Source organism: Barbus barbus (assembly GCF_936440315.1).
Source record: "Barbus barbus genome assembly, chromosome: 24".
Classification (NCBI taxonomy): Eukaryota; Metazoa; Chordata; class Actinopteri; order Cypriniformes; family Cyprinidae; genus Barbus; species Barbus barbus.
Window position 1 is genome coordinate 25823680 of NC_136752.1, and position 14764 is coordinate 25838443.

Sequence of the window (14764 nt, forward strand, 5' to 3'; positions counted from 1 at the left end):
CATCACACGCTTATCCACGCAGAGTTACAGCATCGTTCCTCAAGTCCCTGCGCATTAACATGAATGCACGTTCATTTATAATGTGAGGAGAAGCGCACTCAGGCTGTGATACGCAGCTTCATTTCTCCACGTGTGGCTCTGGGAACAGACCGTATGACGCATGGCCCGAGGCCGCTCTGTCTTAATGAGACAAGGAGTCCTGCAAAGAGCCAGTGTTTGCCTCCATGTCAACGGCCCAGTAGCTTGTCTCGACTCATTCCCCGAGACGGGACTCACGGGGAGTCTGAACTGCGCTGGATAACACGACTGTCATTTCCAAGCAAACAGATCAAAGTTGCTGTACTAGTGTCACTTGGATGTGGAAAATGGCATTGCTAGGAATGCTGGATGAGCTTTCTGACTGTGAATCAGGCCAACACACTACGAAAACTCCAACCAACTTGATCCGTGAGGTCAATATCAGCAATATAAAACACATATCATGCTTTTAAATGTACTATATATATACACACACACACACACACACACACACACACACACACACACATATATACATATATATATAAACAATAGACTGTTCTGTTTCAATTTTTTAGGCTCCATTTAACTATTTTTAGCACAAGAGCGGGTTTTGTTTAACATATTGCCTCATTTTGTATAATATATGACTCATTGGGTAAATGACTAGGTTTTCTAAACTAGGTTAATTAAGACTGACTAGTCATTCAGACAACCCACTGACTAGTCGATTCTGAATACACACATCCCGAACACACTGAATACACACACCTACACGCTTCACATGATTTCACGATGCAATGCGATGATAAATTGGCATTTCAAAGCCAACGAGTGAGTCAAATCTGTTTGTGTGTGAATGTTTGTGCGATTGTGCTGTATGTGCCTGTGATACAACATAATCCTTTTACTTCCCAAAAAGTAAATAATCCCTCCCCAAAAAAACAGAGGTTTTACAGAGGTTCCCATCTCAAGTGTTTGAGAAAACCGCAGCCAACATGTTGGCACCAAGGAACCAGCTCTCCTTGATCAGATGAGATATTCAGGTCGGTTTTTGGTGCCAATCGGGGCCAACGTCTCGCAAGTCTAAAAATATGGGCTCAGTCTTCAATCGGTCTTGTTCTGTTGCGAAATATAGTGTTTTTAGGCAACTGCTCATTGAGAAACAATATATTTCTGAAGCGTGTCTTCCCTTCTGAGTGTGACAGAGCAGCACCACTGGCGTATTTCCCGAAAACAGCTGTCGGCCTTAAACACCATGTCACTGGCAAAGACTTTACACCCCCATTGCAATCTCAAAGCCGTATTTTTATGCTGATAAGACACTCGGAACAATATAAATCAGCTCAATGGTTCTGAAACAACCCTTGGGCAGCCTCACATTTCCTGACTCCTTGAAGTTTCATTTCATCACTTTTGAAGAAGAATATGTTAAAGATTCCAACCAATCATTAAACTACAAAGACAAATTCTGAGTTTTCAATCAAAAACGATGCAGAAACAGATTCATGGACAGAGATATTTGTTCACCTTTCAGATGAAATGAGAAATGCTGTATGACCTAGAGAAAATCGGCTCTAATGAAAAAGCCACATAGAAATGCATACTGCATTTTACACTAATGAGTCCTTCTCTGCCAGACATTAATGTGGATTTTATTTATTAAATGGATGTGAACTAATGATAAAATGTAGCATCATTCATTTGCCAATGGATATAGCAGCACTTCCCTTTCTTTAATATCACTGAGCACCTTCTGTGTATAAGCTTACATTCTACTAAATGCAAAGTGCTTTGCACAGAAGGTTAATCTATGTCAATAGTGAAAACACTAAGCGGTACATTTTCCAAAGATTTCTGGAGTCATACTGTAAGTATTCATAACAGTCATAACAGTTAATAAATAAATAAATACTATGATAACAGTTCATACCATTTAAAATATATAAAATAAACTTAAAAATAGATTAAATCACAGAGAGCTGTACATCTTTCAAAAACATTTCTGTTTTTTTTTTTTAAAGAGAATTGAACAACCACAATATTTTTTGTTTGTTTTTATGTGCTGTTTAAAAGTGGGTTTATCTTAAATAAATAAATAAATAAATTTCCAAAGAAACAAACACAAATAAATAAATATAAAAAGTAATAAAATTAAATTAAATTAGATAAAAAAATGAATTTCTTTAAAAGCAATAAGTACAGATTATTTTACAGAAAGTTTAGAAAACCAAGAAAAATTTAGAGTTCTGCTGGAGGATACTAATATCTTTCAATTTAATTCCACTATCCTTATTTTCTAGTGATTTTCAGATGTACTGGTGGCACCATCTCACTCCGAAAAAATGTGTAAAACTAGCCAATCACATCGCTGATTTTCTTCTAGCTATTGTCATTTTGAGTGTAATATGCACAAAGATGGTCAGTGAACGGACTGAAGCTGAGACGGTTTCCTAACTGGACAACAGCCAAACAAACCCAAATCAATCAAATGAACCCGTATGATCCATTGGGAGGAACAGACTATCCAAAGTGTACTTAGAAAGTAATCCACGCTCAGCATTATTTGACAGGAACCTGTTCCATCTCTAAAAACAGCCATGAGCGCAAAGGAGGACCTCCAGACCTGTGTTAGCGCAAATCAAGGCCAGACGGGGAGCGCTCTCACACTGCAGCTAACCTTGCCTACTGCACTTAAGCACAACGCAGCTGTATTAAGAGAGAAGGCTACACTCTTCACGCTGCTGCTGGTGTGTGCTGACCCATGAAGGATCTGCGCTTCTTTAAAGGGATGTAGCAGCAGGAAACAGAGCTAAAAACGCCAGGGAACCCAAGTTCTCTGTCAACCAGATCTTAGATCTAAAGTGCGCCGATGTGCTAATTTGGTCAACAAGAAGGTGAAACGTGTGAGTGAATAAATCAGCCAACCATCAAAGTCAAGAGAACCAGACCGTTTTTAGCTAATTAACAAAGCGAAGGGAATTCATTGAGCTGGAAAACAGATAACCACCAAAGTCATACACTGCTGTTCAAGGTTTGGGGTCAGTAAGATTTTTTTAAAACACTTTTATTAAGCAAGGATCCATTAAATCAATGACAATTATAATGCTACGAAATATTTCTATTCACATAAATAAATGCATGAAAATTCAGCTTTGAATCACAAGAATAAATTACAATTTAAAATATATTTAGATAGAAAATTGTTATTTTAAATTACAATAATATTTCACAATATTACTGTTTTACTGTTTTTGATCAAACAAATGCAGACTTGGTGAGCAAAGGACACACTTAAAAAAGGGCTTATTAGTCTAAAGGCTTATTTTCAAATGAGGGAGAAAATAAGCTTTTAGTATCAGTTTAAGTCTCTTTACACTGTAAAAATTATGCTAGAACAAATCTGTTTCCTACCATTTAGCATGCAACGTCTGCTGTTTCTACTTGATTTTAATCGGAAAAGTGCAATAAACTCGTAGTTCATAGCTTTATCAGCTCTTTGATTTACTTCAAAATTTAAAGCAACAATTAAACTTATACTTTCAATGTTACTGCAGTATACCACATTTTAGGCTCTGACTACAAGGAAAAATTTACTGAACTATAGGAAGTAATATGTATGAACAAACAAATAAATATAAATACTTAAACAAGGACCTGAAATATCAATGCACTATTGCAACAGCACAAAAATCTAATCAAATCAGAAAAAACATGCTTACAAAAACAGCTTAAATCTGTTTTAGGAGGCTTGCTGGTTATAGCAGTTTTGGCCAGTTTTGTTGGGTTGGTCAGTCCATCTTAAATCAGTAAACCAGCAGTAAACCAGCTTAAACCAATAAATTACCTTAAATTGCTGTTGTTAAGTTGTCAACAGGGAAGAATATAAAAATAAACATTTGCTATGACTGACATGAATAAGACTTAATTTATAGAGAAATAAGCCATTTGGAATGCATTATTATGTAAGTGGAGCCTTTCACATGGCACATTAGTCTACTTTAGTTTTCACGACAAGAGAGCCAAACCTGCTTCAATGGCACTGCTTTAACTGTGCTTTAAGCAGTTACATTTCAAAAACGCATGCAAGTCTAATGTAATTGGCTCTTTTGCATCTTAAGAGACAATTGCAAGTTGCATCGATGTGGAAAGTAAATTGCACTCGTTTTATAGAGCTCATAAAAAAAAAATCAAATGAGCTTAGAAAGCCAATCTAAACCTAGATTAAAAGCTTCATTAAATGTGAAAATTGCTCAGGGAATACACAACATCTGTTTCTGGACTGACAGAGTCTCGTCCAAGGTTATCTTGTACAAACAACGATTTACAGCCTTGAAAACCGTCAAGAATTCACAGCAGGAGTCTCTCAGGTACCGGCGTAAATGTTTGCGAGGAATAGGTCTGCTTATGTGACAGTTGTTTCAGGACTGAATCCACGACCTTGGAGGTGCTTTTACACCACCGGCTGTTACTCAGCTGGTTTTACCAACATCTCGCTGACACGTCTGTGGTCAGTTTCCTTGAAAAAGATACATCAAGACATTCTTCGTTAGTTGCAAACGCACAAGCTAAGGGAACCGCTTACCTTTTGGATGACTCGGGTCTGTGAACTCGTACTTCCCCATTCCGACCGTACGGAGCATCTGAAGCCCGTTTGCACTTTCCTGGTTGGCCGAGGCCGGCTGAGTCGTCGCCTGGCCATTCGTTAGCGGCAACGCGGCGGAAGGCAAAGCGGGCGGCTGTATGAGCGGGTGCGTCATGTGACCGTTTCCCACCACGCTCTGAGGGGCGGGGTGAATTACTTGGCCGGCCGTCGTCAGGGGCGGCTGGCTGGTAGCGTAGGGCGACTGGTTAAGCAAGGAGATGGGAGGAAGCTGGAAGTGGGCGGTCATGAGCGGATGGTGCGGTGGGACGGGGGTCTGGATGGCTGGAGTCACTCCAATGACGGGAGACTGAACGGACACTCCTTGGCTGTAGGCGGGCGGCTGAGGCATCCCGTACGAATGGGCCAATAGGTTGGGCTGACTGGCCACCACCACTGGAGGCACCCATGGGGGCCCTGCGAACACGAAAAACAAAGTCAAGGACAACCAACATCACATTCAGCCATACACTTCATCAGGGGAAACTGTGAAACTCAATTATTGTTTTATGGCATCTATTCACCTTGGGTAAGAAGGTGCTTGCTAAATCACCAAAGAAGAAACTTCTGAATGTTATTTGGAGGAGCTTCATTTGAAGTCTATGTGAATTGCTGTTGATGTTACCTCTAGTAATGAGACAATTTTCAAGTGAAACAGAATATTCAATAAGAAACAAACAAAACAAAATGTAAGATAGGACTTACAATAGACATTTGGCTGTCAGTAACCTGCAATGGCCTAAAGAATTACACATTCTGATTAACCAGTCCCAAAAACACCAGAAAAATATACACTATCCTTCAGAAGTTTTGAGTCACTTTTTAAATAAGTGTTTAATTTAGCGAGGACACATGAAATTCATCAAAAGTGTCAGTAAAGATATTTATGTTACAAAAATGTTATTTTGAACTTTTTTGAACAGTTTCACAACAAAATAAGCAACACAACTGCATTGATAATAAGAAATGTTTCTCGAGCAGCAAATCAGCATATTAAAATGATTTCTGAAGGATAATGTGACACTAATAATAATGATGCTGAAAATTCAGCTTTGCATCACAGGAATAAATTACATTTTAAATAGTGCTATCAAATGATTAAATCACATCCAAAATAAAAGTTGTGTTTACATAATATATGTGTGTGTGCTGTGTATATATAAATACAAAAACATGCATGTATATATTTAAGAAAATGTTTATGTTTGTATATTAAATACATATAATATAAATTATATGAATATAAATATATACATGTAAATATTTTCAAATTATATACTTTATGTGTGTATTTATATATAATAAATATACACAGTACACACACATAGTAAACTTTTAATGTGGATGCGATTAATTGTGATTAATCGTTTGACAGTTATTTTAAATTGTAATACTATTTTACAATATTGCTGTTTTTTCAGTATTTATGATCAAATAAATGCAGCCTTGGTGAGCATGAAAAATTCATAACCCTAGCTTTTGAACAGTATTGAATTAATAAAGTAAATAGGGTCAAATTAGATATAGTGTTGACGTTAATACATTACCACTATCCATGTTTTTGAATAATTCATAGGTAAACTGACAGTAGTGAACAAAGATTTGCTATTTGCAATTGCTATTCAGAAGTACAGTAGAAGTTATTAGCAGACATCGACACTTAAACGGCATCAAAAAATTGAGTCGTCAATATTTTTTCTCCATTTTTTAAAGAAGAGAGTACCGTTGAAGTGCACTAGGTGGTCTCATAATGTGATGTAAATTCTTGAGAGGCACATGGAGGTCTGACTCTTCTCAGATGTTCTCATTTTCCAGCAGTGACCTAGTGGTGTCGATGTTTGAGTCAACCTAGAACTAGGGTTTGGTTCTGGATGTGGGATTTACTCATAACAGCTCCTTTTTCTGTTGTGACAAGGGCATCCACTGGAAAATATTTATTTCTTTATGCATTATTCATGTTTTGAGGGTCACATCAGAGTCATTCGCCAATGCAGTAATGCACCAAGGTTACAACACATGAGTGTACACAAGAAGCAAAAACTTCCTCTTACTGTTTATAGTAATCTCCACACTATCACTATAATTTCAAAGACAGACAGAGTTATGACAGCAGATCCTACGGGTGCTTACACGCTAGAGAAACATCCTCTGGTGGAGCGTTTGATTTATATGAAAGTGTAAAATCCGTTTCGAGTATGTGGAAAGAGTCTGGTCAGTCTGAAATCAAATGGGAATACAGCCAATCGGATTTCTGTAAACCTGGAGCTGTTTGAAATTCTCATTGGTCAATGGATGTTTAGTACCTCAAACCCTTACCGCAAACCCTTGTGTCTTTCCTTTACATCCTTGTAAAAAGAAATCCGTGGATTTTGTATGTCTCGCTATATGTTAACTTTCGAGAACTCAAAGGGTAAGCACCCTAATGCTGGACTAGAAATTTAATCGGTGAACATAGACGGTCCACCCATTAACCATTGGTTGAAAGATTTGGCACATTATATTGTATTGGAAAGAATAACCTACAGTATAAAGACTATACTATAAAAGGACTACCATAAAATTTGGGATTTGTTTACAAAGTTTCTGGAAAATAACCGGCAGAGGCAACAAATATCTCTCACTCTACTGATTGATGTGTGTATTCATGCACGTTTGTATGTGAAAATTTGTGGATATGTCTGTCTTGGCTCTTGTATAACAACTTCTTTACCTGTATAATTGAATTGTTGGATGCTTTGGAGGGTGGGGGTTAGGGAGTTAAGATATAAATAATCAATAAATACATAAATAAAATTGAAGTTGTATATAAAGATTATTGGGGTGTGTTTTACTAAAAATATTCAGGCTCTCATACTTTCACATTGATTTCAACGTGATACTTGCCGTTTCTTTGTGAAATTTACTAAGAATTTCTAAGTGAAAACTGTTTCTAAATAACTCCTACACCATTCTTTTCAATGCATTTACCTAAAATTATTAAAAGATGATGAAAAGTTATATTTTGAGGTATTTAGGGCTCACTGTCCAATTTTTTGATGATGCAGCCCTCTTCCAACCTGCCAAACCTCTAATGGGTCTCTTTACTCACCCATATTTAAGTATGACAGAGAAGGTTTATTTAGGCTGGCAGTTAAAAATGACATTGTAAACGCTAAGTGAACTTCACCCTTGTGTTGTTCCAAAACTGATTTTCTTCTGCAAAACAGAAGATATTCAGAAGAACAAACTCGGACCCCACAGTCTAAAAAATGCTGGGTTAAATACAACCCAGCACTGGGTAAAATATGGACGAACCCAGCGGTTGGGTTAAACATTTAACTCAACTGTTGGTTGAAAACAATCCAGCATGTGTTCTGTTCAATATTTAACCCAGCATTTTTAAGAGTGCGCTGGCCTTCATTGTATGGTCAAAAACACTGAGAAATTCTTCAAAATATCTTCTTTTGTGTTCCACAGAAAGCAAAGGTGTGGAATGACATCATGATGAGTAAATGATGACACAGTTTTGATTTTTATCAATCCCTTTAAGTCCCAGATTTACTTTTTAGCACGAGGTCACAGGATCGAAACCAGTCTATACAGTTTACTCACAATGCAAGATGGCAGATTTATGTCATGAATATGTGCTCTTGTGGCCCCGTGCCCTTCCTCCTCTGCTGCAAAAATAGCTCCTCAACAATGATGGTCCATAACACAAAATACACCAGGCGGGGAAAAGATTAAAAAACATTAATCATGACATTGGCCTTCACCGCACTATAGTCTGAAGAGACGGAAATATACGAGCGGGAACAGATTCACCGCAGCCTGAATGAGGTGCGTGCATAATTCAGAACAAACTAAAGGATAGCTGCACTCAATTTCAACCGCCACGGACATGCTAACAAAAGAAAGCCCAATATTTCCTAGTCTATTAGACACAAAAGTGCTATTAACCAAAAATGTAATTCCCAGAGCATTTAAGCGTTTTCTGCAGATTTATGCACTGCAATCAAGTCTTTTGACGAAAAATCTATCATTAGATTATTAAAGAAATAAATAAATAAGAATGAAACTCAATTATAGTCCTGGCTTCAGCGCTGAAAAGCTAATGAAATTAGCAGTATGGATCCTAGCGTTGATTGCTCATATAATTACAATACGCACAGGGATAAAATAGTTGTTTCATAAGAGCGCTTTGTCCTTTCGGAAAAGCCTAGATCTCTTTTTTCTCAAGTTAAATCAACTGCTAATTATTACAAGGGTCTTTTTTTGATGAATTTAAATTAAAGTGCAAATCGACGTCATGCCAGAGCCTTTGTGAAAGTTTTGGAAAAGTTTTTTTCCCTGAAATTAGCGCACTGCTAACCGTTATGATTAATTAAGGCCTGCAGAGTCGTTATGTAGTTTTTTTGTCTCTGAGCTAATGGGACGCAGATCTGGGCTCCAGATATGTCATATTACACCGAGCGCTGTCGAACGAGGGGAAGTTGAGTGAAATCTCACTTTGTGTTTCAGGGAAGGTGCCGGAAGCGAGACCCTGTAGAGCGCAACACAGTGCTAAAGCTCCCTCCCTCTGCGAGACTTTGGTTCCTGCTTAAACGCCTCAGCGGGGGGCCCCTGTGGAGGCCCCGGGGGGCTTGAGAGAAGCCCGTACAAAACACACGCAACTGTCCTCCTCAAAAGCGATGTCCAATTTCCCACGAATAATCACTCAGGAGAGGCTAAGGCCAGCAGACAGTCTTTATTAACAGCTCATTCAGATTTGATGCGAGGAAACGTCCGTGTAACGTGCATTACTTTGGTCGGCCCCTCATTACTGCCTCCATTTCATGTGTTTGATGCTGCGGCATGATGAATTTCAAAGCAATATCTAAAGTCAACACAAATGACCCCCATGTAAGCTCATTTGAGCAGGGAAATGGCATAACTAGGTTTCTGTCAATTTGGTCATTTTATGAATCTGAGACCAGTCCTAGTTCTGGATGCTGATTGGTCAAGATCGCATTCCATTCTGTCTGAAGACACACCTCTACCACAAGCAATTGAACAATCTGCAACCAAAAACTGAGACATGAAAGTGATGCGCCTTATTTGTAAGTCACTTAGGATAATGAATTAAATTTAAATATAAAATAAACATATAAATATAAATATAAAATAGACAATATATTAATAATAAAATAATACAGTAAAATAAAAGATGCAAATTTACTTCAAATTAATTATTACAATTAATCTTAAATGGAGTACTCAAAAATAAAATGCTAAAAATAATATTACACAACAAATTAGAAAAAAAAAATGCTAATTTAAACCAAATTAAGCTGTCATTCTCTAGCAATTCACTTCAAACAGCCAATTAATAAAATAAAATACATATGAAATAAATATATATATATATATATATATATATATATATATAAATATATATATATAAATAATACTAACATATATACACACACACACACATATATGTATATATATAAAATCTTACTTAACGCCTACTTATAACCATTTCTTTACCGGAAACATCAACAACAATAATAATAATAATAATAATAATAATAATAATAAGTAGTAGTAGAAAAAAATAATTTTAATTTAAAATATTATTGTAAAAAAAATTGTTTTCAATAATAATGATCATTATAAATAATTAGAATGATTTCTGAAGGATCATGTGACACTGAAGACTGGAGTAATGATGCTGAAAATACAGCTTTTCATCACAGAAATAAATAGAAAATCATTTTAAATTGTATTTTGAGTTTTATTTCACAATATTACTATTTTTTACTGTATTTTTGAGCCAATAAATTGACATTTTGAAACATAAAATTCTTAGCAAACCTCTTTTTGAGGTAAGTATTATTACCTGGAAAAATATTTTTTATTTTATTTTAAAGTGAGATGCTGACAATTTGTTTTAAAACCCTGGTTATGGATTCATTTATACATATAGCTGCAGTTTTCATCCAAAGTGACTTCCAATTGAGGAATACAACAACATGAGCAACTCATCCGAGGCAAACCTACTGTTTCCTGTCTGTTGTACTGATCTATATGAAGGAAGAGATGCAGACAGGTGCTGCCGTACCTGTGGTGTCACTCTCTCTGTGCTGCTTGGTGGGAGGCTCGTCGGTCTCCCACGGGGTGGACTGGTTGATGGGGGTCTGGCCCCATCTCACTCCAGGAGCCAACAGGAGACTCGGAGTCTGCGTCTCACCGGGAGAAAGACCCGCCGCCTGTGAAGACAAAATACATACGACTGAGATCAGACTATATGACTCAAAACAGCTTCTATCAACAGCTGCTATCTGTGGGGCTGTTCACTCAATCACACCGACCAAACGAACAGACCGAGTGAATCAAAAAGACAAATACCCTAGTGCGAAACCACCTTAAAACACAACAAATCAAAGAGAAAATACTAAATAAATTAGGAAAAGCAGAGACAATTACTTGGCTTCATAAACCCTGGATTTAATGGGTCATTTTATGTTGTTGCAAATTCAATTTTACTTCACACTAATTCCAGATTCTGATTACGTTCTATTCACGATAAAAAAAAAAAACTAATATCCTACCCTAATATAAATTTGAATAACTGTAATTAAAATATGTAAATGACACTTGTGTGTGTCTATGTCAGTTTTCCGCTTTTACGTTTGGTTTTGGCGATTTCCTCTGTGTTTTCTGCATGGCTGAAATTATGAGGCTCTAATTACACATTGTGAAGGAGTCTGGCTCTTATAATCAGTATTTCTCAAGTTCTTAGAAGTACTCATGTCAGACTAGGATTGGTGATAAATTATTTAGCATAAGAGCAAGAAAACTAGAAGTGTCATGGAGACAGTTACTAAATGCCTTCATTAAAATTCCTCCATTTACAGTGTACCATAAAATGAGATTTAAACATATTTAAAAAAAATATTAGAAAGATTAAATGGCTTCATCAAACAGCGAGTAATTGCGGCATTTTTTTATATTTGGATAAACCTCAGGAGGTCTAATTAAATATTTCATAAGTCAATTTACTTTAAATTTATTTTATATGAGATTTGCAATTTTTTTGCAACCGTGATAAAAAATATTTAGGACATGTCTAAATACAGTTTAAAACATTTGTCTGATTTTGTTATTTTCATTAAAATAACATTTAAAAATAAAATAAAATAATAAATAAAATAGAAATAACATTTTATTTCAAATTAAGCATTCAAATTAAGTCATTTTATAGCAATTCACAATTCATCTTAAACTGCTTATTTATAAAATAAAATAATAAAATAAAATACAATAAATGAAAACTAGATAAAAATGGTGTGCATTTACTAAAATTATTAAGCTGTAATTTTCTAGCGATTCACAATTTACCTTAAACAGCCAATTCATAAAATAAAACCATCACAATAATAAATAAAATATAGAAATTGATGCAAATTTACTCCAAATTATGCTGTCATTTTCTAGCAATTAACAATTAACATTAAATGGCCAATTCATAAAATAAAATAAAACAGTGACGCAAATTTACTCCAAATGAAGCTGTCATTTTCTAGCAATTCACAATTAACTTCAAACAGCCAGTTATTAAAATAAAATACATATGAAATAAAATAAAATAATCAAATTAAACATAAAATTAAACTGAAAATAAAATAATAAAATACCAGGGTGGTACATTTACTCCAAATTAAGCTGTCATTTTCTAGCAATTCACAACTAACCTTAAACAAGCAAAAAATAAAATAAAACCAGGGTTGCACATTTACTCCAAATGCATTTATAGCATTTATAGTGCACAATGAAAAACAAGGAATTTGTGCACTGAGGCACAAAAGCGTACTGTATTCATAAAAAGCGCCAGCTAAATAAGATGGAACGATTTGCTGATTACTCGGCATGAAGGAGAGAGAGAACGAAGCTGCTCAAAAAAGCCTGTAAAATAAACAAGAAAAAAGGCACTACATACCGCCTCAAGTTAAGATTAATAGCAGCGGAAGTTTAGAGACTTTGCTTCACTTGCTTTTCTTTGCTCAACTTTTATCGCGCTGAGATGCGGTGTCAAACAGGCAGACGGAGTGATCCGGCCCGATGTATGAGGCGAGTTCCAGAGAGACGAGTTAACCCTGCATCGCTCCCAAAACCCCTGAGTTAATGGAAAAGACCCCGTCATCAACCCTGTGCTCCGGCCGCCGAGTTTTCCTCTCTTCCATTATCCTCCCTGACCTGCGCTTTACTTCATCAATTTACCCATCATGCATCTCTGTCACCTCGGCCCAAAGCCAATTTGTTGTGGGGTTACGCTGCACGTTGACATCATCAACAAACGAAACATCTCATCATGACTGGTGCGTGTGCATGCTAAGGGCCGACCTCCAAACGGTAAGTGCTGAAAACTCAGGGAACGTGTGCTTTCCGCTTAAGTGCTGCTGCAAAAACCTTTCCAGCTTGATCAATACATTTCAAAACCATACTAACTCTTGAGTTCTGGGGCATGACAAGCCACAGAACTGCAAAAAAATTACATTTTCAGAATCTGGTTTATTATAGCTAACTAAAACTACTGAAACTACAATTGAAACCATTTAAAACAGTTCTATTACTTCAAATAAAATAATATATTGTTGCCATTTTAATTTAGTTTAACTTGACGTATTAAAATAACTAAACCTTAACCTAAAATTATAATTAATAAAATCTATATAGATGTATTTAAGCTAATCAAAACCATTAAAAATGGCAAATAATACACAACAAAATTGATAAAACTTTAAATAAAAATAAACATGCAACTTGGAAATTATATAAAAACACTGTAACTGGTTATTTTAATTCAAAATATCACTAAAAACTATAATAGAATATCAATGATACTAAAATAAAATAAATACTATATACTAAAACACATTCAATTTCATTTGAAATAAATAAATAAATTTCATCAGTTTGTATGAAATCGATATCACGCTTGATATAAACAAATCTATAAGAATACATAATTACTTGAATGAATGAATGAATAAATAAATAGGACCTATTTTATCAGTTACCACTGTTGAAATGAACTAAAAAAAATCTAATTACATTATGTTAATAAAATAAATAAAATAAAATAAAATAAAATGTCTGTAAATATACAAGGCATATATTTGTGAAATTTCTTATCCGGAAAGCAAGATGACACCATACAGAAAGGCATAGCTACTGTATCATATCTTTAACCACAAATTTAAACCTAATTAACGGAAGCAGAACATAGAGACACACTAACCCTAAGCAATACCCAAACAAAGTCTACTTTCCTCCAAAAATTCCCAATGGAGAGGTCCAGGGAGATAAAAAAGAACCTATTAGACTCTCTGTCCCGCCAGACTTTTGATGCCCACCTGCATCAACTTTGTCCTAGTTCACAAAACCTGACAAATTTTGCATGAACAACTGAAGACATAAAAGGTCGGAGACTAAACAAAGCTGTTGTTGTCTCAGGATTGATTTATGCCTTACACTGACCGACAGTTACCTCGTTTCATGATCGCAACACGCCGCTCGACACATTATAAAGCCTAATAATTCTTCGCCGCCTCTCGCTTTTTCCATTTTTTGCCCTGTTCACCTCCCAAGTGTTTTCTAATCCTCGTAAAATGCATCATTTATGACGTGGTATTTTCCGCTGTAATAATCCTATGCATTTCCTACGACCAGCTGTCATGAAATGTTAAATCTTCCTCACCCGGCTTGGCTTTTCATAAGCACGATTGTATCAAAACACAATATTGCATTTCAAATTTTCCCACAGTCCTGGTGAGAAACGCATAAAATGCACATTTCAGACTTTTTTACGGGCATCTGCTGACATCAGTGGGGGCGGGTGATGACAGACACTGTAAAACGTGGTAGGACTCGAGCGGAGCCAAGCATTCGCTATTTTCTCGCGTTTTAATTCATCTCTGGTTATACCAGGCCGTGCGTCCCTGGCGGGCCATTATCGCTGTGTGGCAGATGGCTTCCCTGACTCAACAGAAAACAGCCTGGGATAGTGTGTGTGTGTGTGTGTGTCCTGTGCAAAACCAAGCAGCCAAAAATAAATGAATAAATAAATAAATGCGCTCATGCTCT

General features: G+C 36.1%; 1 protein-coding gene across 1 annotated transcript in view; it reads right to left on the minus strand.

Moving 5' to 3' along the window:
• The window catches only part of LOC306844292 (kelch-like protein 29), a 225573-nt gene that overhangs the window by 94289 nt on the left and 116520 nt on the right, over positions 1–14764 (minus strand). The window contains exons 3-4 of the mRNA XM_079376299.1: positions 10740–10887; positions 4604–5077 (exon numbers count right to left, since the gene is read on the minus strand). Of these exons, the coding sequence (XP_079232425.1) occupies positions 4604–5077; positions 10740–10887 (622 nt within the window). The remainder of the gene's footprint in view (positions 1–4603; positions 5078–10739; positions 10888–14764) is intronic.